This window comes from Salarias fasciatus, chromosome 2 (genome assembly GCF_902148845.1).
Source record: "Salarias fasciatus chromosome 2, fSalaFa1.1, whole genome shotgun sequence".
Classification (NCBI taxonomy): Eukaryota; Metazoa; Chordata; class Actinopteri; order Blenniiformes; family Blenniidae; genus Salarias; species Salarias fasciatus.
In genome coordinates, this window is record NC_043746.1 from 7898021 (window position 1) to 7923531 (window position 25511).

At 45.1% G+C, this 25511-nt stretch overlaps 1 protein-coding gene across 2 annotated transcripts; it reads right to left on the reverse strand.

Moving 5' to 3' along the window:
• Positions 1 to 1456: 1456 nt before the first annotated feature.
• On the reverse strand, positions 1457 to 24335 carry cyfip2 (cytoplasmic FMR1 interacting protein 2). 2 transcript variants are annotated; one of them, XM_030116264.1, is made up of 30 exons: positions 24162 to 24334; positions 17251 to 17400; positions 17072 to 17161; positions 15263 to 15340; positions 14730 to 14831; positions 14115 to 14296; positions 13933 to 14029; positions 13299 to 13427; positions 13090 to 13194; positions 12896 to 12984; positions 12355 to 12592; positions 12020 to 12172; positions 11417 to 11556; positions 10832 to 10979; positions 10452 to 10605; positions 10182 to 10338; positions 10013 to 10109; positions 9849 to 9925; positions 9635 to 9743; positions 9260 to 9379; positions 8977 to 9176; positions 8798 to 8885; positions 8495 to 8638; positions 8265 to 8355; positions 6266 to 6396; positions 4943 to 5015; positions 4615 to 4709; positions 4246 to 4484; positions 2882 to 3029; positions 1457 to 2796 (listed from the first exon to the last, which is right to left on the reverse strand). In XM_030116264.1, exons 2-30 carry the CDS (start codon positions 17365 to 17367, stop codon positions 2629 to 2631), a joined length of 3759 nt encoding a protein of 1252 aa, XP_029972124.1. In that variant the 5' UTR covers positions 17368 to 17400; positions 24162 to 24334; the 3' UTR covers positions 1457 to 2628. The 2 variants fall into 2 exon arrangements, with proteins under 2 accessions (XP_029972124.1, XP_029972132.1); XM_030116272.1 differs by lacking the exons at positions 1457 to 2796; positions 2882 to 3029; positions 4246 to 4484; positions 4615 to 4709; positions 4943 to 5015 and adding an exon at positions 5062 to 5951 and having other exon boundaries at positions 24162 to 24335.
• Positions 24336 to 25511: the final 1176 nt, after the last annotated feature.

Sequence of the window (25511 nt, forward strand, 5' to 3'; positions counted from 1 at the left end):
GCAATTTTTCAAAATTAAATGTGTATTTATTTGATTTATTATAGTTTCAGAACCTGTAATGGCATTTAAGTACCACATATTTTTTTATTCATAAAGCACTTTTACACAACCATGATTGAAACGAAGTCTTGTACATGAAAATGATTGTATTCCATAAAACAGAACGAGAAATAAAATACAGATAAAACAGTGCTTTTAGATGAGTTTCAAAACAAAACAGTGAAGAGCCCTGTGTGGTAGACCTTTCCACATTTTAGGGGCAGTATCTGAAAATCGTGTATTGTTATATTTTATTTGCTGGCTGTTAGATAAAAGTAAGATACAACTTTAAAAACAAGACAATATATATGCAAACACACAGCTGCAAATTTTTAGGTTTACTTTGTGAACTGATGACATTGTTAGTGGTCAGTTTTTCTTCAGTTACAAAAAGAGAATGAGCACTATAATCACTCCTTATCAATTATAGTGGCAGAGTGGTCAGTGCTGTAACCGGGAAGAACATCCCTGACCTGAGTTTGGTGTTTTTTTTTGTATGGAGACTGCATGTTCTGTCTGTGGGAAATTCTTTTTTCCCCCCTCTCAGTTCCAAATGTTCTGCCTGCTGTTTTTGAGTAACTTTAAAATGACCTGTGAATAGGACTATGGCTGTGAGTATGAGTGTTAGCCAAAGTGTCAGTCATTCACTAAAAATAATGTGCATTTAAATATAACGCATGTAAAAAAAAAAAAAAAAACCACACACACCAGATTTATTTGTCAGCTGTAAAGTGATAAGTCTTTGATGTAATGTCTCTCATGTGCCCATAACTCTGATTCTTCACTGGTAGCTATATATAAAGAAAGTGTAAAGTCTACAAACAAAGTGATTTGTGAATCTTGGTGTGAAATGAAAGCTGCATTTGAGGTTAATAATAAATTTGACTTCATTTATTCAGTTAAACTTTTTTTTTATTTCATGGAAATACAACATAATTTTAAATCCCTTGCAGGACCATTGTTGTACATTTTATATTCATTTTCTCCATTTTTTTGTACTTCAAAACATGGTCACTTGTACAACAACTTCATAAACAAAGCCTCATGTCACAAATGGAGCCATTGATGACAATAAATTACATTTGCCATGCTAAGGTTTCGAGATGATACATTGGTACCTTCAATTTTACGAGATTAACCTTCAACTGAACAGTAAGTCGGAGCTGAATAAATATGATATAAAGACACTGGAGTTACAAAAGAAACTTCCTTCATTCAAAACAAAGCAGAAAAAAAAGGTTACAGGGTTGTTAGAGGGAGGTTACTCCTTAATAATTCATTTGTTCTTTATATGAAAAAAATAGGGACAAATTTTGCATATTTTGATAACACTGCTAAATCTAAAGCAAAAGTCCAACAATAGTAAATACTGACTATATTTAGGAAACTGCCCTTTAATTATAACTGACATTTTAGTTTTTTTCTTTTTGCTGTACGTCAGAGTTTATTTTCATTTATTCACACTCAAAACTGGTTCATCTAGTACAGTACCATCTTTATACAACCTAGAGGTATTCTCTAATCTTTTTTTTCCCCCAAACTCTCGAAAAAGCAAACTTTTTTTTACTTGAATGGAGTTGCCTCTTTTCCAATTTGTAAATAATATCACTGTATTTCATGTACAGAATATAAAAAATCTTTCCGACAGACAAGAGAGGGGAGGAGGAAAAGAAAAAAAAAAACAGCTGATGAATCATCCAGTAAACAATGAGGCAAATATATCAAGGATGTGTAAATTAAAAATATTAATCATTAAAAACAAGAACAATTACAACACTCAACACTTCACTTTTGTTCAACAGTGAAATTTACAGTGGATCTGGTACCACATGAACCAAAAAGAGTTTGGAGGCAAAAAACAAAAAACAAAAAAAAAAGCAGACAGGGCTGGAGCGTAAATAAAAGAAATGCAAACATGTCTCAGTTCCTTTGAGGGCAGGCCGAGGAAGAAGCAATCAAACGCATCATGATGGAGACAAGGTGTGTGTGATGGGCGTGGTAATATCAGTATACCACCGAATGAAGAGACCGAAATGGATCCAATGTACAGATTTGGGTCTTTATAGAGGAGAAGTGTAGCTGCACTGCTACAATCAGGAGCTGGTACAAGAACAATCCTCCACTTGAGCGATTACTGAATATTTTACCCACCACAGGCTGATTTCTGTCTCCACTCTCGGTTGCGAATTCTAAAATTTGGGTTTTTTTGCCCGGCTGTAATTTCACATATAGAGTATATTTATTCTATTTTGGCATTTCAGTCAGCTGTCCAGTGCACATGTGTGCAGCTGAAGGAATGAAAAAAGAAAAAAGGCATGCATGAGTCTGGGTGAAAGCCACAGAGAGTAAAATGAAAAGAAAAAGGCGTGAATATACACCTCCACCTCTGGTCTGGTCCACGTCTGCCAAGAACCCAAAGACGGAGCAGCGGATCCGTCTCTGGATTCCTGTAGCCGGTGTGGAGCCAATTACATAACCTATACCTCTCAAAGACCAGCAAGAGGCAGAATTTAGCATCACAGCTAAAGGGAATGTGTGTGTATGTGTGTATATTTGAGTGTGTGTACTATATGTCAAGGATCTTTCGTTTCAACAGGTGGTGGCCAGAGATTGGTGTATAGGAGGCTGGAAGCAGCGAACATGCTCCACGGTGGAACTGTCCGTCTCCACGGCCTTCATGTACTTGTTGAGGATGGCAAAAATCTCATTGTTGAGGATCTGGTACTTCCTGATGCGGTCGGCCATTTTCTTCAGGGGCTGTTGAGGCAAACGTGGGGGGCGGGGGTTAAATCATTGAATCATGGATAACTGTGTGCGTGTGCAGCGGACTGCTCGCACCCACCACATTTTTGATGATCTCGTCCTTGCCGTCCTGCCGCTGGACTTTGAGCAGGTGGTAGCAGAAGTCGAAGAGGTCGAAGCGGCGCTGCTGCCCCAGCAGCACGATGATGGCACAGCCGGCCCAGTTCAGCCCGTCGCCGAAGCACTGCCTGCAGAGCGGAGCACGCACAGCAGGAGGTCATGTTTGAGTCCCGGCCTCGGGCTCCCTCTAACATTCAATCTGAGCTGTGGGGTCAGATATGCCCCACCTCCAGAATCACCTGCCTCCATGTTCCTAGCGTGACATCTCCACATCCTCCTTTAATCTCTGAGGCTTTCCTCTCAAATATATCCAACACCTCTCCTCAGCATTCATGACAAACCGTCTCCACCTGGCTGCTCCGCCTTAGCGGTCCCTCCGATCGGCTCTTACTATTCATGTATTCATTTGCAGGCTCCCCGGTGGAGTCCTATAGAGGATGAGTGGCAGCGTATGACTTTATCAGCTGAAAGCCACTGCGGCATCTTTATGTACTGAATAAGAAAAACTGATTCCCTCGACCCTTCTAATGTCTTATTTTGACAGACATGCCATCTTCTGAACCTGCGATACAAACATTTTACCAGGTTTATCCTCCTTCTTAAATAGAATTCATCAACCAGAAACTTTCTGCCAAGCTTGAGCCCACTGAGGGTCAGAGGTCGCCGGAGTTCATCCCAGCTGAATACAGGTGAAGGCAGATTAACACTCTGGACATCTCACCAGTCCATCGCAGGACAGCCACACACGTGCACGACTACCGGTCACCTAGGGTCACTGATTCACCTCAAACACATCCGACTCCACATTCAAGAAAAAAAAAAGAAAGAAAGAAACTCCAGAAGTGCGTTTACTGAAATGATTTTTCACTTTCTTCTGCTGCATCCTGCGTCATGAATGGTAAACAAATCATTCTCAAACAAGCTGTGCTCTTTTAATGCTCCTGCCGGAAAAACAGAAGCAGTTATATAAGGGTGTAACAACCACAGCTGACGGCAGCAGCAGACTTTTTTCTGTTTTAATTCCCCACCACATCCAGGCCCGCAGACGGCTGCAGGACACGTTCATCTGCTGGGAAATTCACACAGCGGAGGACAACCAGCACTGTCCAAGGCAAACATTGATTCACACATGAAGGCTGACTGCTGGAAGCACTTTTAATTTTTAAAAACATTTTCCCAATTGTTAGAATTCTCATTTCTGTTCTTTTCCCGTAAACCTGTCACACATCTGATGACTTCAGTTATCAGTGCAAAAGGTTAGGAAATGTGTCAATTAAATCTGGAACATGGCAACGAAAACATAGAGACAGAATCCTCCTCTGACGCAGATACGTTTCCACTTACTCGGCCGTGAACTCGTGCGTGCCCACGGGGATGCAGTAGACGAACTGCATGGCGCTCCACAGGCGGTGGAACTCCATGCACTCGTCCACGTGCATCACGCCGTTGGTGGGCGGCGGCCCGCGCCACACGCCGTCCTGCAGGAAGCTGCGGATGCGCGTGAGGATGACCTCGAACATGGACAGGCCGCAGCACAGGCGCTCTTTGGTCAGCAGGTCTCCCTCGCGGGCGATGGCGATTTGCTGGAGGGCGAGAGCAGGAACACACACTTTTCAACGCTCATTATAGGTAAATATCGAGTTGCCATCGTATTCTAATATTTCCTGCGGGTGCACCCGTTTAAGAAACACACACGACGGGTGTAAAACTCACTTGTGGCGTTCCCAACCTCTCGATCAGAGGCACGAGGTGGAGCGGGGCGTACTTCGCTTCCAGCCTCTTCATCCTCACCTCCAGACGCTCTCCCTCTGAGACACACACCGACACACACACATTTCAACAGGAGGCACTTTCCCAAACTTTACATTGTGTGAGACACTCCATTTACTCAGATTTGGAAAAAAGTTCTGCGCATTGAAATGAGTTGTTACATAATAAAAGGAAGATTGTAGAAATACCAGGAATATCACACTCCAACCCCCTTTTTGGAATCCTATTCCCACAATGCATTGGGACCAACTGGGCTTCTGTGTATGAATACCTTTGATGTAGACTCTGGGCAGAATGTTCTGGAAAGGAGCCGCATGAAGCAGGTCGCACACTTCCTCCTGGGACTGAGATTGAAGCACAACAGGAAGTATATGATTCCACTCAAGATCTTTGAGCCGCTTTGCTTCACAGGCACTCGGACACAGCATGCAGAGAGCCGGGAGGTGATCTGGATTTTGCTGAATTCCTTCGTTTATTCGATTTTTGTGACGTTCTAATATATAGTTAGATAATTCTGCAGCGTCTCCAGGGGAAGACGGCTCAGATAGCAGACCGGCAGCGTGGCTAATGAGGCTATGTTTATCAAGCCACGGTGACGAGCCAATATTAGCAGGATTATAATTAGTTTTACTCCGAAGCACCAAATCCTATCTCGTCTCGTTCGGTGGCAAAAGGTCAAGTTCACAGCCATCTGAGCTGCGGGACGTTCCGGGATGACTGCAGCCTGTCGCAGCGACGGCCCGTCAAAACTCGAAATGCGGAAAAAGCAGCATCTTAAAACCTCGGCTGAAGAATCTCAGATGAGAAGAGAGAGAGAGGGGGGGAAACATGCAACGTCCGCACGCTCAACTACACACTCAAAGAGGCAGTCCCAGGCAATGTACACACAAATACACACACACTGTTTGGTGCAGTCAGACAGAAATGGAGGGGAGCGTGAGAGCAGGGGGGGTTATACTGCATGAACACAGGCGTCTGTTAGTTCAGGACAAACCAACCAGAAACATGCCGTCACCTCCTCCATGGAAGAAAAGGAAGGAAACATCTTGCATTCTCTTTAACCTAAACACTCATTTTAACCAGTTTTATTAATCCTTTGAGAATCAAAGATAATCTCAATCCTTTTTGCTTCCATGGCTGACTGGAGGTGGAACTGTGTGCTAAACTAAGACGGAGAGAGAACAGACATCAGATCAAACCAACGAGAGAGGAATAAAGACAACTAATATCTGCTCGGAGAGTTATTTAGATACCAACGGCGAATCCTAAATCCTTACCACCTGTGGGTGTTTCCAGCGTGAAATGAAAAATAGAGTTGCACTTCAGAAAAAAAAGCTCTTCAAAGGTGAAACACATTTGCGGGGGGAACATGGACCGGAGGCCTAAAAGTTTCTGATCGCTGTTTGGAATTGGTCAGAAACCTTCAGGCTTCTCCGGTTCCTGGTCACCCACATGAAAACATGGCAGGGTAAATATTTAAAAAGCAAGGAGCAGGAAAGAGGTAGAGACAATTCATGTGTCAAAGGAGCTTTAGGGTTAATAATCACGCAGCAGTATTATGGAATTGTGACATTTGTGAAGGAAACGTTCCTACCAGAGCTTGCTCAATGAGCAGACAGAAGAGGATGGCGTTTCCCACCTCCCTTAAACTCTGGAAAACATCCGTCTTCAGCTCGGCATATTCAATGATATCCTTAAGCTGGTGATGGAAGAACTCCAGGATACCTGGCAAGGCAGAAATGAGACATGCACCTTTTCTTATTAAGTCAAATCTACATGGTTCTGCAGTCTAACGGCAGCCAAGAAGCGAGCAGCGTCCCAACAGCTCATTATGTCATTATTAATCTACCGCCGCCAGGGCGAGCAGGGCCTGTGTCAGCGGGTCCGCCGAGCCGCTCTGACCCACATTCGGGGGAAGCGTCAGGCCCTGGCGGCCGAGGACAGGAGGATCATTAACTGCTGACAGTAAGATCACGGGCCGTAAGCCAGGTAGAGAACTCAGGGTACAGAACATCAGTAATCTACAGATTACTAGGCTGTTGTCAAAGGGATATTCCATCTGACTGGCTCTAATCTGCACACACAGCTCTGGCCAAAATGCATGACAGCAGGTGGGGAAATGCACAAAGATGCAGCGCGAGTCGGTGGAGGAGTGAGACGCTGTGCGGTGAGTCCTGGCTGGCTGGGCTCGCACACACTCTCCTGTTTGTGTCGCATGCTGACAAAACAACAAGTCACAGTCAAACTTGATTTCCATTGTCCTATCCCTCCCTGTCCTCATCCACCACGGCAGTACGATGAGATGGAGCAACTTTTGGTAAAGTTAAAAGAAGAAAAGATTACAGGCTATTTTCACTGAAACTTAAATCCACACTTGCTATTTTAGTGGCAATTATCCGAGTGTGCGGAGTGCTTAAACTCCTCATTAATATTAGGTGTGAAGCGGCCATCTCCTCTTCCCTTCAAGATTCGAGCATGAGGGGCTAATTCATGCCCGATAATGGCGACCGAGGCGGATTTGCCGAGCGGCGAGAAAAGAAGGGGCTTTTCTTCAGGAAACTCGTCTATTTGTGCAGAAAAAGTGAGAGCGACAGCTGTGACGGAGCTCAGTCCTGAGGACAGCCGCTGTGGGACAGCTCAGCGGTCCCCAGTGAACGCCATAAACACAAACGAATCTGGTCCTCGCTGCCATCCGCCACTCACATCGCGGAGTAATAAAGTTACTGCGCTCCTGCCACCTGTGCAAACACAGTTGTCCCAACAGAAATACAAAGAGCGTCTGACGCTGCAAGTATTGAATAAACTCTGGGGGAAAGACTTAGAAAATGAAGCCGGGAGAAACAAGCACAACTTTATGCATGAGTATAAAATCAACTTCTTAGAAATACTCTCTGTAGAGACGTATTTATGGCTAAATAATTTGTGACCAAGCACTGAAGTAAAGAAAAGCTCATGTGATAAGATGAATATTTAGAGAGAAAATGGCACAAGATGAAGAAAAAATCATTTAATTTGTCACATATAGAGTGAGATTTTATATTTTCATTTTAAAATATTGCAAATAAAGCAGTAAACATCTGCCTCTCAGGAGGACGGAGGTCTCACAGTGGTGCAAAAACAGCAGCTTTCCTGTTTCCCGCCGAACTCCGTGATTCAAACCTTCTGGTTCAGGTTCGCCTCTCTAACCTCCAACACTTTCTCCTACGTTCCATTTATTTTAATTTGCATTTGAAACCTCGTCAATTTATGTCCAGTGGCGTCTTATTTCCTGACAAAAACACCAGGAACAAGCTATTAAAAAAAACTCATCTCTTCTGTTTTGTAGAAAAATTGCAGGGAAGCAATTTTTCACCGGACAACTGGAAATGTCTCTGTGTTTTGAAGAAAATTAAATCAAAATTAGAACAGAACTGTAACTTCTGCAGGCATTTCTGTAATCTGCAGCATTATATGACTCATGCACAACACTCCAGATAAAAAGCCCCGAAATTGCTGAGTAATTTTTGAGCAAATCGAACACAGCGAAGGGGTGAACCGGCTGACAGGCTGCATGAGGAGAACTCTGAGGCTGTATGCCACACAGGCCAGCTCACCTGGGGAGCCGTACTCGTGGCGCGGCAGGCGGCAGATCTTGGGCATGACTTCTATCAGTGTTTTTACGTACTGCAGGATGGTGCCCTGCAACTGCAGAGTGACAAGACACCACGGATCAATCCCAGCAGGCAAAGAAGGGGAGAGAGAGAGAGAGAGAAAGGAGAGTAATCAGCGAGAGTGGAGGATCCAGGGCAGAGCGACTTCAGGAATGGGAATTGGAGATAAATACCAGGCTCTTGACAATCTTGAGCAGCTCCTCCATCACCACAGCAATGCCTTGGTAACCAAGGAGGCGGCAGATGGTCTTGAAGTGGGGCGGGCCGACGAAGTTTCTGTAGGAGCTGTATATGTGGGAGTAGGCGATGTTCAGAGGCTGTGAGGGAAACAGGGGGCAGAGCAGAGACAGTGTTGATCTGCACGAGCAGCAGAGGTGCTTTTGTTTTGAAAAATCATGTGAATCAATATTGCGACAACATGGCTGAAACGATCGGCAGCCATTATTACATGACTGGCTGCTACAACGGCGCCTCACCTTGGACCCATACAGGTAGTAAGGCTGCACATTGGCTGGTTTGTCTCTTTGAGGCTCCTGGGTGAAGGGAATAGCTGTACGGACAAAGCTGAAGAAAGAAGAAACCGCGTTACACACAAAACGGCGGGACAGACTTTAACCAAACTCATTCTCCTGCTCAGATCCGCCGCGGGACAGACCGGTTTGTGGATCCGTTGTAGCAGTAGTTGGGAAGGAAGTCGAAATTGAGCTCCCAGAAGACGTGCAGCGTGATCCGTCCGTAGGGGGCCGACACGTTGTGGTTGGCCTCACGGAACATGGCGTCGAAGCTGTCCAGCGTCATGTGCTTGGACAGGAGTCGGTGGGTTAGCCTGTTGATTTCCAGCAGCCACTCCAGCTCCTGCCGGGCAGACGGGAGCAGCGTGAGGCACAGGAGGCGAGCACAGGAAGTTCAGTGAGGAGCGTTCGTTTGAGCGGCCCTACCACTATGGAGGTGAGGTCCTCGCTCTCGAAGCGGCTGATGGCGTGGTCCAGCGACTTGTACATGGCTGCCGAGATCCTCTGAGTGATGAGGCGATTCAGGTCGATGGAGCGGCCCAGCAGCTGCAGGACACGCCGGGAAAATCACTCACTTACAGTACAACATGGACAGCTGTTACGCTGTTCTTCATATCTGACTCAGCAGGAGATAAAATGTTTCATGGCTTCATAGCATTAAACTACTCCCCCAACACACTGCACAAAACCACATGTTGAAAAGAAGCCATGAAAGATACTCAAGGCTGCCAGCTCTCAAACACTGTGCAGAGGCTCTCAGTAATTATCGACACCAAAAGAAACGCGGTTGGATATGGATACCTGCACGTGTCTCTGCTTCAGCAGCGTCTCGTAGCGGTTGGACGGCGGGTACGGGATGATCACGCCGTAGTTTTTACACTCTGCTCTGAAGCGTTTATCCAGGAGGACACTGGGAAACACACGGGATGGGATTCAGTAGAAGTCTGCAGCGGTAAAAACTAGACTCAGTAGCGACTGCGAAGCGTGTAAAAAGGGGGAAGCTGCCGCCGACTACCTTCCAGCCATCGCTTTGTAGTAGGCAAATATCTGATCTGCTAGCTTGTAGACAAACTGATCAAAGCAGAGGTTTACCTGAGAAGGAGAATTAAAAAAGGATTAAAGTGCTGTTTGTTTAAGATTAGCGCTGAGCTACGGGCTGGTTTGAAAATGAGAACATACCTCCGCCTCGATTTCATCATAAAGAAACTGCTTCTTGAACTTTGTGAGCGCGTAGTAGCCGCTGTCGTTGTACAGGTCTAGAGGATACAGCACGTATCTGGAGGACAGAAGAGATTTCACACACTGCTTCTTTATTTCAGGCCTAGTTATCTCTGCTGCTGAGTCTCACTCCATCATGGAGGGCTCCTTGGTCTCCAGGATGTGGTCGGTGAGGATCCAGGGCATGGACATCTCGATGGGGAACTGGATCCGGCGGCCCATGGTCAACTCCAGGAAGAACTCCCTGAACCAGAGCTGGGAAAGGTCGCAGCACTGCTGCAGGGCCTCTGGACAGCACAAAGAGACAGAGGGTGACTCCCAAGAAGCTCATATCGCCATGGTTACCAAGGCTACCCAACACGGTCATTTGATGAAGTGAGCAGGAGATCTTTCCGCTCACCGCTGAAGTTGAGCAGGTGTGTGAAGAAGAAGGACTGCTTGTGGAAGTCTTCGATGGCCACCACGATGGGCCCGTCCAGACTGCTGCGGAGAGTCTTCTTCGATCCGCTCTTGTCGGCGATCAGCGACTCCAGCATGGTGCGCACCATGTACAGCTGAGCAGGAGGAGGCAGAAAGGAAATCTTTCAGCAATAAAACTGCATCATCTGCAAACATTTCTCTCTAAATTTTAAACCGTAAGCGTGTGTGTGTTGTTACAGTGTTACATTCCAGCCATTCAGAATAGAAATCCATCAAGTTGTTACTTGGGACAGCTGAAACCCATTAAAAAAGGTTTTTAATGTGATTTCCAGGTGTGAACAGGTGTTCGTCAGGTCGAACCTGCGTGCTGGAGGGTCCGACAGCCCGACGAGGCACCTTGATGTCGAAGCCCCCCTTGGGATCCTTCTCTCCCCTCAGGCAGGGGTCGTTCGGAGGTTCCCTCGCTCCCTCCCAGTCGCAGACCGTCTTTCGGATGGCCTGGAGAACACTACCGTTAAAGAAAAAGGAATTAGACTTTACAATAACCATCCACATCGTTTCTTTTTCAATTCACCTCAAACAGCAAAGTTCTGATTAATGAATACTTTTGCAAAACACTTTTTGCGGTACACACGTTTTTTTTTTTTTCAGACATCCAATCAAACTTGTTGAACAAATCAGGAACAATGAGACGCTTTGTGAGACGTGAGATAAATGTGAGCACAGAGACAGAAAGGCACATTTGTCTGAGCAGATCAGACCGATGTCTCTGTTGTGAACACTGGGCTGCTCTGTTCACTAATTCACTAGTAATCATGTTTGTGCTGAATATGTCAGCCACATTTATAAGAGGCTTGCATGGGAATTAACACAAAGACAAACCTTGAGTGAATCAGAGCGGTGTGGACTGTGTGTGTGTGTGTGTGTGTGTGTGTGTGTCCGTACCTGATGAGAACGTTCTTCTTCTTGCGTACAGCCTGGCGCAGCGGCTCCCTCAGGGTCATCTGAGCGAAGTCCTGCAGGGCGGCGTAGATGGTGTTCCTGATGGCCTGGTTAAACACCGACTCCATCCGGCCCATCAGAACCTGCACGGTGCAACAAACCACTGACCCTGAGTATCCGAGAGCATTCAGCAAGCCCACCACTTCCAGAACTTTACGATCTGCGTGTCTGAGAAACTGAGGCACAAAAGAACCTGAGTGGAATGTGAACCGACTGTGAGAGCAGTGCGGAGTTTTACACTTCCATCACTCTTCACACAGAAGGTCAAACACCCGAGCGAGGAGACAAGAATCAAAACACGTTTCAGTGTGAAGGCTGAGACTCCAGAAAGTTCAGCTCAGCATAAAGTTATGAGAGAGGCTGAAGGGGAACATTTCCCAGAATGTGAAACTTTTATCTTTATAGTAAATGGTGAAGACATCAAAGCAGCCGGGGTGGAGGGTTCATCATGGTTGATATAGGTTTTTGTTCCCCTCAGTTAACTTTGAGTGAATTGATTCAGACTCATTCCAGCAGTGAGGAACGCTGCTGAAGAAGAGTTTTCACCTGCAGTCCTTTGATCATGGCGATGACCTCCACGAGAGCAAACTTCTCCTCGCTGGTGTAGTTGTAACGCGTGGCTCGTTCGTACTCCTCGGCCGTGCCCGGACAGTCCTTGTTACAAAATTTATCTGTGGGGTGCACCAGCTTCCACGAGTACTGAGGCCAGAGGAGAGAGGCGGACATCAGCAACGCAGGCAGACTCAGACATTTTTATATTTACTGGACACACGTTCGTTTTTTCCCCCCAATTGATTAGTTTCATGCGATTCGGACTGAGTAAAGAAAATGCAGACACACACAACGTTCACAAACATAATCAATTCCCCGGCATCACTCACAACTTCCATGACGTGCGTGCTCCACTTGGACAGCAGCTGCAGGCCCCGCAGGGCCAGGTCGAACAGCTCCCGGTACTCCTCGTCCGACTTCTGGCTGTCCAGGCCCGAGCCCGTCACCACCTCGCTGTTGCTGTAGCGCGCCAGCTCCGAGATGAAGCGGATGTGGTCCTCCCTGATCTGCACCATCTGCTCGCACAGGTTGTACTGCGGCGAGATGCTGCTCTGCGTGCACGTCCACCTGGGGCACGGAGGGGTGAGGGGAGAAGGTGGGATCGGCAAAAGAAACGGCTTTTTACAAGTTAAAGAGTGAAGTGACTGTGAGCAGGTTAGCGTTCAAATATAGTTTGAATATTTGTATTATTTAGACATTTCATTTGAATATATAGGGTTACATTTATACAAGTTTCTCTTCTTTTTACTCCTTTTAAAGCAGGATGATTGATAAAAAAAAAAAATGGAACTTCATTATCTGCTTTTATTTCTCATTCGAGGGAGACAGAAGAATCTGATGGGTTTCTTAAAACGAGGGCTCGACTCTCACTTGGACTTGTTTTCTTCGTAGTGGGCGCTCGTCTCGATGTAGCGCGACAGCTCGATCTGCATGTCGCCGAACAGAGGCACCACTTGAAGCTGCAGGGGGGGAAAAAAAAAGAGAAAGAAAAACCCACAGGAGTGAACGTCTCTCGCTCTCTGCACACAAATACACTCCTGCATAAAATAGGCTAAAAGCCTCACTTTGAAGAACTTGTCGATCTTGCTGAGGTTAATCCTCTTTTTGGCATCGAGTTTGTAGATATTGCTCACGTTCCCATCCATCAGGTACAAGCCAAAGCCCATAACCTGAGGAAGACACACAAAGGGGGATTTGGCTATAAGTGGATGGACGCAGGCCTCAGGTCGGGGATCTGACCGGCAGATGAAGACGTCAAAACGTTCGTTTTTACCTTAAGCAGCATGTGTTTCTCGCTGGGGGTCAGATACATTTTGTTCTCGTAATAGTCGACACAGATGTTGACGATGTCTGCCAGCAGCTCCTCGTAGCCCGGGATCACCTCCAGCTGTTGATGCAGGCACTGCAGAGAGAGCGAGGCGGGTCAGAGAGGCCGGGCCGCTTCCTGCATTAATACAGCTCAACCTGTCTGATTTTTTTCAGCGACAGTCTTCATTTTCTGTGGTATTTGTGGTTTCTTTTCACCGATCTGCTGAGTCATTGGGGTCATTTTGCATGTTGCTGAAGGTGTTTGGCTCTGTCATTTTGTCATGGGACTGTTTCATTTTGTGTCTTTGTGGGCGTTTTGTGTTTCTGCTCATTTGTCTCTTCCTGACTGTTTTGTTCTTTCATCTTGCAGCTGCACTGCATCGGGTGTCTGCTGAAACGGCGTCAGCCATTCGACTCGTTCAGCAGGTCAAATCTTGTCTGTGGTGAACCATGCAGGTTCACGGCATAAACTGAACAATAAAACTTGACATTTAGACCTGCGACACATGCAGCACGAATGTGGGTCATTCAGGTTTGTCGCTCATCTCAACAAGTCACTTCCCAACAAACTGAAAGGTAAATGAAACGACGGCACCGACCTGAGTGATCCTGTTGTGATTGGCTAAAAACATGGAGAGATTCTGGGATTCCTGGATTGACTGGGGATCGGCCATTTTTCTCAAAAACTGCGCAGCTCTGTAAGAAAAAGACGAGCTCTGAAAAATGTGAACTCACACACACACACACACCGAGGTGAAATCCTGTATTAAAGCAGCGGTACCGTTTGTAGGCAGAGTGGTCATTCTTGACGCTGCACTTCATGTTCTTCAGCTCGTCCAGCACTGCAAACATGTTGATGAATTTGCCCAGAGTGAGCAGATAGGCCTCCGACACGAAGTCCTTCCTCCTCTCTGCGTGGCACAGACGCTTCACCTCACTGCAGAATCGCTCGATGGCTTTCCGCTACGAAAAGAAGCAGAAATCCTGTCATTTTTACAGTATCTGACCAACTAATATAAAATTCACACGTTTGTTTTTCATTTAGAGAGATCAGAATCGCTGAGAGAAGATCCTCCAAACAGTCACATGCATCATGTGAGTGATTAAGAAAAATAAAGGTCAAAAAGATAAACATTATGCAAGTACATCACCAAGACACTTTGGATCAGCATATGAGGATATAATAATAATAGCAGCATCACAATATGATGCAAAGCTGTGAAATATGATTTATTTTCATGTTTTTACAATTATTCATATTTGAATGCAATAAATTAGCATTGATTTTGTATTATGATAAATGTTGACAGATAATGTAGCTGTGGAGCTGATGAAGAGGCGACATGTTTAGAATTTTGCCTCTTTGTCTTCCAGTAAGTTTTAAAGGAAACCGTACCTGGAAATACATGAACTTCATGAGTTTGGTGACTTCGGGCTCCAGCACCTCCACGGTCTTCTCGTAGATCTCCACTCTGTTGGGCTGCTCGTTGCATTTCACCTAGAAGACACAAGAGGGCGCCGTCACACAGCCTCCCTTCACTTTATGCAACAGCAGTTACTTGTTTTTGTTTTTTTTTGCAGGGTAGTTAGACCTGTTTACATCACTTCCAGTGAAAAGGTCAGGCAGCAGGAACAAACCTGCTCTGGAAAGTGTGTCAATGGGAGGCGTTTTGCAATTCTTTTCTTTTCTCTTTTTTAATTTAATTGTGGAAAAAAGTGCAGCTGCTGAAACAAGTGAGGGCAGAGCAGAAGCAGCAGGTTCTCCTTCCCTGGAAAAATGAGTTCAGGCTTGGCAGCCTCACACTCACATTACCGGCTGGGCAACCCGGAGCATGTTTTCATAAGGTTAGGCTGGGCATTCCCTCCACACATTATTCAAGCTTGATCCGTCCATTAGAGAGTGTGTGTGTGTGTGTGTGTGTGTGTTACCTGGGGAATGGCTCTGGAGCAGCTTCTCCAGGTGTAGAGCATCACAGCGTACTCGTGTCCCTCCTCCAGCATCTCATTCTGCACGATGATCACAAATAAATCCAGAAAGAACATTTAAAATGAAGAACAGACTCCTGTAGAGTCTCTAAATCAGCAGTGTGGAGCACACAGCTTCACTTTTTGTGTATTAAAGTAGCCGCATCAATCAAATGTAGCTGGATGTTTTCTATGGGCCAATTTTAAATGCATGTTCATCATTTTTTTTGGAAACTTGGAAACTACTTCTGTTGAAAAATTATTGCTCAATCTAGGTGTACTTATGTTTTGGTCCCTTACTCTTATTGTTAAAAGTTTTAAGTCAACGTCATTCAATATTCTATTTTACTGTACTGAAATTTTACTGCATACCTATTTTTTATATATTTATTTTATTAATTGAGAATATGAACCATTACATTATTATCTGTAATTTATTTTCAAATTCACATCTTACTACCAGGTTTTAATCAGAATGTGTGGAGGACACGTCAGTCTTTATTTATAACGTGCTTTCATATTACAAATACAACTCAAAGAGTGAATAATAAAACAAAAATCAATGTATAATGAAATAAAAACAGCTATTAAATATCCATAGTATAAAATCTAATGACAGAAAATCAACAGGTCTGTTTTTTCTGTTTTTTGTTAATAAAGCTCTCTCATCCAATGATCTAGAATGGTTATAATATGAAACAAATAATGTATGAATTTGCCACACGGGGTTCTTGACATGTTTGTAAGAACACAGCAATCATTTACTTAATCCAAAATGTACGTCTGAAAAATGAAGGGAATAAATTATGACTTACAAAAAGGCATTTTGGCTTCAGAGGGTCATAATTCAAATTACAATGTGTCATTCATTCACAACATTAAGAAAGTATAAATGATTTCCCTCTGGGTTTAAAAACAAATGTTTTCTCTTCTGTTAGATTCTTAATGTGTGAAATGTGTTTAGTTTTTGCAAGATAAGTGATAATTACACAATTATTTAAAGAGCATCTAAGATTATTATACTGGCCTCAACGTTTTTAAAGGCTATATATTCTTCTACATAATATACAAATAACTTCCACCTCATTTCAGTGCACGTACGTGTGAGTGTGGTTTCCTCATCACGTTTCAGTCCATTCACAGTGAAGCACTTCGCCTCAGATTAACTGCTGCTGCACAAACAAAGCTCCGCTGATAGATTGTTCTCCCACTTCACTTTATGTGTCTGCTGCTAACGTGAATTTACAGAAGCTCATTTAAAAGCATAACGCATCTCAGCGGAGTCGCACAGCCGAGAACCGGATAAATATTTTATCAGGGGACGATTCCCTTCCCTCGGCGGATCCCTCCATCGCTGGGGCCGAGGGAGGAGAGTCCCCCGACTGGACCGGCTTCCACCTCAATGGAACTTCCTGCTTCAATAAGGTTAAATAAAGCCCCACTTCCCCCTCGTTGCCAGTCGAATCACACTCTCCATTCACCCCTCATCGCAGGCGAGCCGTTTAGTGGTGGAGTTCCTGCCTGATTCACCAGCGTGTGAGTGGAATTCGTGTGTGTGCGCCCGTGCGCGCGTGTGTGTGTGAGCCAAATCCCAACAAAAGAGGAGAATGATTATCAATTCACGTTTAAACAAGGCTGTCTTTAAGGGCATGGCGCTGCTTCCCACAGTTGGTTTTGTATTCGCTGAAAGAGGAACAGCTACGACAGAGGTGAGACCACAAAGGAAAGAATTCAGCGGGATGGATGCTGGTTTCAGTGGCGGAGCGGTCTCACCATGCTGGAGTGGACGGTGGCCTGCTCGATGTAGCGGGCAATGCCGGTCACAAACGCATTCCTGTCCTCGAAGTTGGTGTCGAAATTAGCCTGCGGGAGGACGGGAGACAAAAGGAGTCGGCGGGGTGAATAGAGAAGGCAGCGGCGGATGAAGGCGGCGGGCGGGAAGGGAGCGGTACCTGGTACATGATGGAGGAGGGAGGGGGCTCGATGCACGGCTGCTGGTCCGGGAGCGGCAGCTCCTCCAGCAGGTCCACGTTGGACAGGGCATCTTCCAGGGTCACGTGGGTCGTCATGGTAACAAGGCGTCACTCAAACAACACCACAATCTAAGAGACGGAGGGGGAAGAAAATAGCTGTGAGACACGGAAGAATTACACAAGAATAAATTCACAGCGTCACAATTAGAAATTAATATTTCACCGGTTCAAACAATCTAAATCTGATGGATGTGAATGGAATTACACTTCAACAAGACAAACTATCAATCCTGGGAGATCAATCCCTAGAAATTCACACAGCAGCAGTTTAGCAGAACTCATCTGGACGTTATTGTTAAATTGTCACAGACAGAAATAAATTCTCAAATTCACATCCATAAATAACCACAAGTGAAAAAACACTGAGCGCCGTCTGCGCTTAAAGTTCCATCATATATTATTGATGCTATTGGGGAAACGATATCTCTGCATTTACCACTTCCTCTTGGTCGAGACCTCGTGTTTATCAGTGCACTGGAGGCATTTGGACGACATTTTTCAGGGACCCACAGTGAGATTCAGTCCAGCTCATAAGATCTTTTTCAATTCAAATAAAAAGAGCAGAGTTTGTGTCCAGGCCAGGGCTTCTCCACATCTTTAATTCATGGAGGAGACACGCCTTCACTGTTATCCAGCTGCCTGCCACGACTCGGAGCTGCAGCTCCTCCAGACAACCCCACCCCCCCCACAGCCACTCTGCATGTAGACTGCGGTTTTAAAACAGTGCGGTGGGAAGCAGGAGACATGTTCTCTCACTAAGCAGTGTGATTTTTGAGTACTTTTATCTACAACTTGAAAACATGTGGAAGGAAAACTCATAATCGCTCAACTGAAGCAACACACACCTGCACGACTCAAGCTTTAAGATATCGGCAGCTCGCGGGGCTAGTCAGACACGCTTATTGTAGTCTGACACTGTTAAAGTGCTGATTCCATCCAGTGCACAAAGGCTTAAAGGCTCCACAGAGCTGTTCGTACAATACGGGGACAGATGGAGACACGAAGGTTTGGAAAGCGAAGGCTGAAAAAGACAACTGAACTCCAAGTCGCTCACAGTGGTCGATGCCAGCGGCGTTTGTGAGTTTTTGATAATTGTGCCACAAAAGTAAAAAGGTCCACGGATCATGATGGTCACAAGCAATCGTTTGGATGATGGAGAGCTTTGTGCTTTTCAGTCACAAGCACATCCACGTGAGACTCTCTTTTCACATGTCTAGACAACTTCATTTCCTCTTTCAGACTCCTCTTTAAGCCGGGTTTGCACCCTGCACCTGCATCCTCTTCTCTCTGACAATACCAGAGTCTCTGTGGGGCCCAGGCCTCTCACAGGTTTGTTTTCAGGCCCGCTCTTTGCATACTTCCAGCATATCTTTCTTGAAACGTCATCGATATGATGAAGGTGAAGAGGCATCCGACAGTGAGTGGTATTTTGACAAATCGCAGAAATAGGATTTTTTTTGCATTTACTTCAATTCAAGCAAACTGTGTATTCCTCTCACATGTGAGGCTATAATAACACATCTTCACATTATTGTATCAGTCTTTTAAACGCCCTTCCCGCCTGATAAAACCCCGGCTCGGGCAGAGCCGGGGGGGGGGGGGGGGGGGGGGGGGATTCGCCCACCCGGATATCATGCGCCTTTCAGAAATGTGTGTTTTACGTCTGACCTGGCAGACAGGGCTGACAGCACAGATAATCAGCTTAATATTCACAGCCAGAGACAGCACGAGCGCAGCCGAGAGAGCCGGGGGCCACATGAAAGAGCGGAGGCTCAACCCGCCCCTCGCCGCCACAGCTACACACTGAAAACTCCCAGAATCCGAAGGCGGTGATCATTCAACACGTACACGGGGCGAAACTGTCGGTCGTCCGCCTGCATGTGCCGGCGACAAAAAGTGAAGAAGAAGTGGGTGGAGTTTCCTGACAGATTGGTCATACATGGAGCTGACTAAAGCCAAACACCAGTCAGATCATCAGTGAAGAGGTGCAAACAAGACGCGTCAACCAGATCATAGATAAGGAGGTGAATGAAACTCAGAGGAGGCCCAGAAGAAGTCCATGCTGTCACTCTGTGTGGAAGTGAAGTCGTCACATGGTGGAGGATTATGAGAGAATACGTACGTCCGGGTGTTCACATGTCTCTTGTGCAACACCAGCTGCGGCGGGATTCAACCCAAAGACCAGGGGTTACATTCTTTACTAGAGTTGCATGTTTCAAGGGAAAATACGTCATTGTTGGATTTTTTTAAGTAAAGTTTAACAGCAATATTTTGAAAATGATGTCTGTTGACACAAAAATGGCAGAAATACTGAAAACAACACATAGTTTCATGTGCTGCTGGTTGTTTTTTGTAATAAGACCACGCACATGTGCAGAGAACAATACAGTAGAAACAATTCAAATAGAAGATGTGGAGAGCATTCATAGTTCCATCTTGGGAAGCATTTTTGTTTTCAGTGTCTCCCAATAGCGTTGGCATGTAAACAGACACCGAAACAAAATGAAACCTTTCCTGTTTCACTTGATGACTGTTGCTACGTAAACAGGGCCTGAAACATGTCACATTCGAGAATGTTGAGTTGTGGCTCTCACTGCGGGGGCGAGACGCCTCTGCCAATCTTTTATACCAGTATGCTGCTGAAATCTTGAAATGTTGCAGGATTTGCAGCCTTGCAGGCCGTGCTTCTTGTATTTTTCTTTTTTTTTTTTTCTTTTAGAGATATACAACCTGTCTCTGATTCTCTTTAAGACTCGCATTGGTTATTTTCAACTGCTGGGCTCACAGAAAAAGAAACATACATCTTGCGAGGAGCGGTTTCGTCAGCCAGACAAACAGGCTCGGTGCCTCAAAACTCCCATCTGTGCCCACGAACACAGACGCAGGCTAAAGCCGGGGCTGGCTGAATAAACTTTCCCACCCTACAACAGACGCTGTTCAACAGTTGGTGTGTTTGTCTGTCCATCCATCCGTTCGTGTGTGTGTGTGTGTGTGTGTGTGTGTGTGTGTCTTCACAAAGCAAAGGGCCCCTTCATTCCCTTCTGGGCTCTTGGTACCGTAGCTGTAGGCTTCAATTATGGTGGAACAGCTGAAGGAGGCCAAACAAGACAACAGCTCTCAGAAAACTCTCGCAGTAGTTGGATTTCGCTAATATGTGTAACAAAACTCTTCCGCCAAAGCCAGATTTACCATATAGCTAAAGCAACCATACATCGACAGCTTTGGGTCATATGTGCTTATGTTGGGACAAAACTGTGAAGGCTGAAGGAAACAAACAAGCACTCCAAATATTCACAGCACTACAATTTTTTTCCAAGAAAGCCTCAATATGGGCATGATCTCAAGATGTCTGAGCAAATTTCTGCTTCTGATTATACTCACTGATATATTTTAGAAGCAATGAAGAGCTTAGAGCTCATGAAAACACCCTCACAATAAATCCACGTTTGTATTTATTGTCGTGAATTTTCTACTGCGGTTCAAGCCGTAAAAACATGAAAAGCGATCGGTTTACGGGTTCGGTTCTGCTGTTCAGCAATGCAGCGCGACAGCAACGCGGAGCAGCTCATCAAGCCCAAAAAAGGCCATCCCATCCTAAACACAGGATTGAGCTGGTTACAGTTGGTTTAATACTGTTATATTTATTTATACCAAGATGCTGCAAACAAACAAACAAACAAAAAAAGAGTTTTACAAGAAATATGACAAATAGGGTTAGAAGTGCTGTGCCCAAGCTTACAGGATGCAAGTTGCCCGGTGAATATAAGGTCGCTGAGGCATTAATCAAGAAAAAGAAAGAGATCCCACCAGCATGAACATGGATAATAGATAACGTGCAGAATCGGCCCATTTGCGTAATTCAAACGAGTGAGAGAAAGTGTGTCAACTGCAGGGTCACACCACTCAGCGGGATCTCCCCCAAAGGCGAGCTGTGTAATATATATTCATCCACGCAACAACAGAATGTGATCCGACCAGCGTGGGATAAAGGGAATCTGGACACACACACACACACACACACACACCTACAGGATCATGTACAGCACACTGACTCACACACTGACGCTACAGCTGTGGCTGTTCCAGCAGCCTCTGTGTGGCCTGCAGCCTGGTGTTCATGACACTCGCTGACTGAGGTATTTCACAGGCTGATTGTCATTTCACAGACCGGCACGGGGAAGGGGGAAAAAAAAAAACAACAAAAAAACAAAAAACAAAAAAGCCGTTGTCTCATGATCCCCATGATGTCCCGCTCTTCTTTTCGAACCAACAATGAGCGTCACATGAATACGGAGGAGAGGAACAAACAAACTTGGTGTTGATGCTCAGGTAGAGGACATACATATAAAACCACTTTGGCATTTCTGGTTTTCATAATGGAGTTTGTTCAGTAAGGTTCTTGAAAGGTGTGGATTTGCTACGGTTTGTCAGCATCTTTACTTCCCTTTTCTTTGGCCGGTTGGTTATTTATGTCTGCACGCCTTTTTAGCGCTTCTCGAATCATCCCAATTCTAAAAGCAGCATCGAGAAACAGCAAGGCCACAACAGCGCTGTTCTCCATGATCCATAATTAAGGAGTACTACAGGGAATGCTACACACTGTCAGCATCAATTATACTGTTTGAGTTTGTCAACAAAAATGTGGATCATGAGCTGTCGAAGGGGGAAAACATTAAATAAAGACCGCACTGTCAAATCGCTCCATACACCTTAACTAATCTAATCCATTTCCAGGTTTAGGAAAACGAAAAAACAAACTATTTACATATAAAGGCATATAAACTTGATTTCTTTGACATTCTCCTTTGATTCAGCACATAATTGATTATAGCTATTGATTTTGTACTGATGACTTTATAGATTGAGCATTGGGATCTTCTTCCTCGTTCAGGTTTCCTATTTTACCACAGGTTGTCAATACCATTGAAAAATGCAACGCTTTATCAATACCTCTTGTTCAAACAGAATACAATCATAAGTAGCACAGAGATGAACCATTAAAAGTGCAATCGGATTTGAACTCATGGCCTGGAAGAAAATCAACAGTTGGGAGTCATCAGGTGGAAACAGTTCCATTTTAACCAAGAGTCAAACTCATAAGTGATAATAATGAAAACGTAAAGTGGCGAGTGTCCATACAGGGGCTACTGTGAGCGAGCATGTTCAGTACAGTAACAACTGTGGCTTCGATAACTGGCTCCCTGAGTGCTACAGCTTCCTGTATCCTTTTCCCATAAAGGGAAAACTAAAAGTTAGCAGGAGTTTTTTTCACTGGTTTGGATCTATATCAGTGATTTATCATAGCAGCACTAGTAAATTTGGGTGTTTTTTGTAAAAATGCAATAGGCAAGCCTGTTTTTCCTTCAGCACCCTCCCACAGACAGAATCAAGGTATCTGAGGTCTAAATGTGTGTGAGTGTGTGACTGTCCGTCTTCCTCCGATTGCACTGTGATGGACTGGTGACCTGTCCACTGTGTACGACTCTGCACCACTCTGCCTCCTGCCAGTCAGCTGGGATCTGGTTCAGCCTCCCTGCAACCCTGAACTGGTTATAAAATGGTACTGAAGACGGAATGACAGAATTAAGCACATTACAGGCTGTGGTAATTAACTGCAAATTAACTGAAATCACATTAATGAAAAATATATTCCTAAATGTACAACTACAATACTAGTACTGCAATTTCTAAGACCCGGTCCACATTCAAACCCACTCACTATGGGATGACAGAGTTAACCAGCACAATGCAGTGATTTGAACCCAAACTCCTACCCTCTTTATTAATATAATGTTAACAAGTTTAACACTATAATATTTAAGTATTGTGCCAACAATCTGCACAACAGCACTACATGAATGCAATGCCAGGCAGCCTTCATAGTGATTTATATGGGAAACTCCACATTATTTTGAATGTTTCCGTTTATTGCTCCTATTGCAAATTAAATAAATAAATGACACTATAACAGTGACTGTCATGGATGGTGGATCCCTGCCTCCAGGCAGCAGAGCATCTCCAGCCCATCATTACATCACTGCTGGCTGCTGAGGGGCTCTCGGCCACATCTCACAACTTGCAGCAGCCTCGCGTTCCTCCCTGCAGAGCGGCGGGACGCTCACACACACACACACACACACACACACACACACACACACACACACACGCGAGTTTAGGGAAGAAAGCAGCGTGATCGTGTCATTTCTGCATGAGTAACGGGGCCCTGCATGCGTGCACGCCGGTGTGCAGCCTGAGAGCACCGCCTGCTGTGGCCTGTTGGTCGGATGGATCAGGAGGGGGAGGAGGGGGAGGAGGGGGAGGGGGAGGCGGGGTGGAGAGAGGGGAGCGAAAAGCGAGAAAAAAAAATGATGAAAGAGACGGAAAACGTCGGTTTTGAAATGAAGCCGTCTGAAGCGCCTCGCTCCTCTCCTTATCATCTGTGTTTTTTTTTTTTTTTTTTTGTTTTCCCCTCCTCCCTGTGTGATAGCGGATGCGATCAGGAAACGGTTTCCGTGCTCCATCATTCATCAGTGCACTTGCTACCGGAGCGCTCTCCTCACCCCACCCATCTCCCCGCGAGCCGCCGATGGAGGCTAACGGGGATCCCGCAGCACCGAGCGGCGGGATCCTCCGGGGGGGGGAAACCGGCCGCTAACGGTCCGGATCCCGGCTGCTCGGCGATCGGGGATTTGTATTTTAGTGTTCGTGCACGAAGATAAAGTAACGGGGTAATAAAATAGAGCCCCAGCCGTCCGGTCTCCAGCCATCATCACTACCAGCGCTCATCCTCTCGCGCTGCGGCTGCATCCGCCGCCTCGCGACTCCCGTACCTGATAATCGCATGTCCGTCCGGCGATATAAGTCGGGCGGGCGGAGCGGGTCGCGCTCTGCGACGGCGATCCGGGCTTTCCTGGGCGTTTTTTCCTCGTCTTCTGGGCCGATTGATGCTCTAGTTTCGCCCAGTGTCTACCCAGAGCTAATCCACCCCACACAAAGAGCAGAAAATGGCTGCAAGTGCATTTTCTTAAAGGGACCGTTACAGCCGAGCGGTGGGCGAGGAGGAGGATGAGGATGATGATGATGATGATGATGATAATGAGGGGCCATGACATGTTAGCTTTACTATTTCTACTTTTTAGAAAAGTCCCATCAGTGCATATCCAAACAAAGCATATCTTTGCATCACAGAGGAAGTCATCTGTCAAATGTAAACAAGTCTTACTCCAGTGGTGTCAAACACTTTGTAGTTCATTGCCCACATCCATCCACAATCCCCAGATGTCTCTAAATTTCAAAAAGTTAATTCAATATAATTTTTTCATCCATCCATGTTCTGTTTCATCCTGACTGTGGGTCACCATGCCATTCCCAGGCCAGGGTACATCTAGACAAGCCTCCACAAGATTCACACCTCGGGACTTGCAGGGTCACAAATTACAACCCAGGTTGCAAATTAACCTCACATGCATGTTTTTGAGGACCTTTGGAGGAAGCTGGAGTTCCCACAAGAAACCCACATGCACAGTGAGAACATGCAAACTCTGCACAGAAAAACTCAGCTGGTATGATGCTATTATCGATGTGAGATGAGGGTGCTACTGCGCCTCTGTGTGGTCCAGATGTATTTTTATGAAACATGAAGTTAAAAATTCAAAGTGATGGCACATGATGCCATTAACAATGCTTCTAAGGGCAAGATGTAGTCAGCTGTTCCAAAAGCACGATCTAGATTTGCAGCTGCAGCAAGCTGGGCAGTCACACCATTTGCTCAACGTGAATATTTCTATTAAAAAAACAAACGCATCATAATGTAAAGTTCCTGCTTTGCTTTTGTCGAGTATTTTTCAGTCTCCTGTATCTTTTGTATAATTATTTTGATTCCAAATTTAATTAAAGATTAAATATTGAAATATTGTAACACAGTGAAAAAGGATAAACGTAACCTCAGATACATGATTTTACTTGAGCAGTTTTAAAGATATGGGAAAGAGGCCATGCAGGTCCTAACTGTTTTTATGCATTTTTATTTTTTTTTTTATCATTTAAATTCATTAATTATGTATTTAACAATACAAATATGTGGTTTAATAAACTAATAGCTCCATCCTCCATGTCACTGATCATGATAAATTCTTTTTATTAAAATAAAAAAACAAAATATATCTGATGTAAAGAGCCAA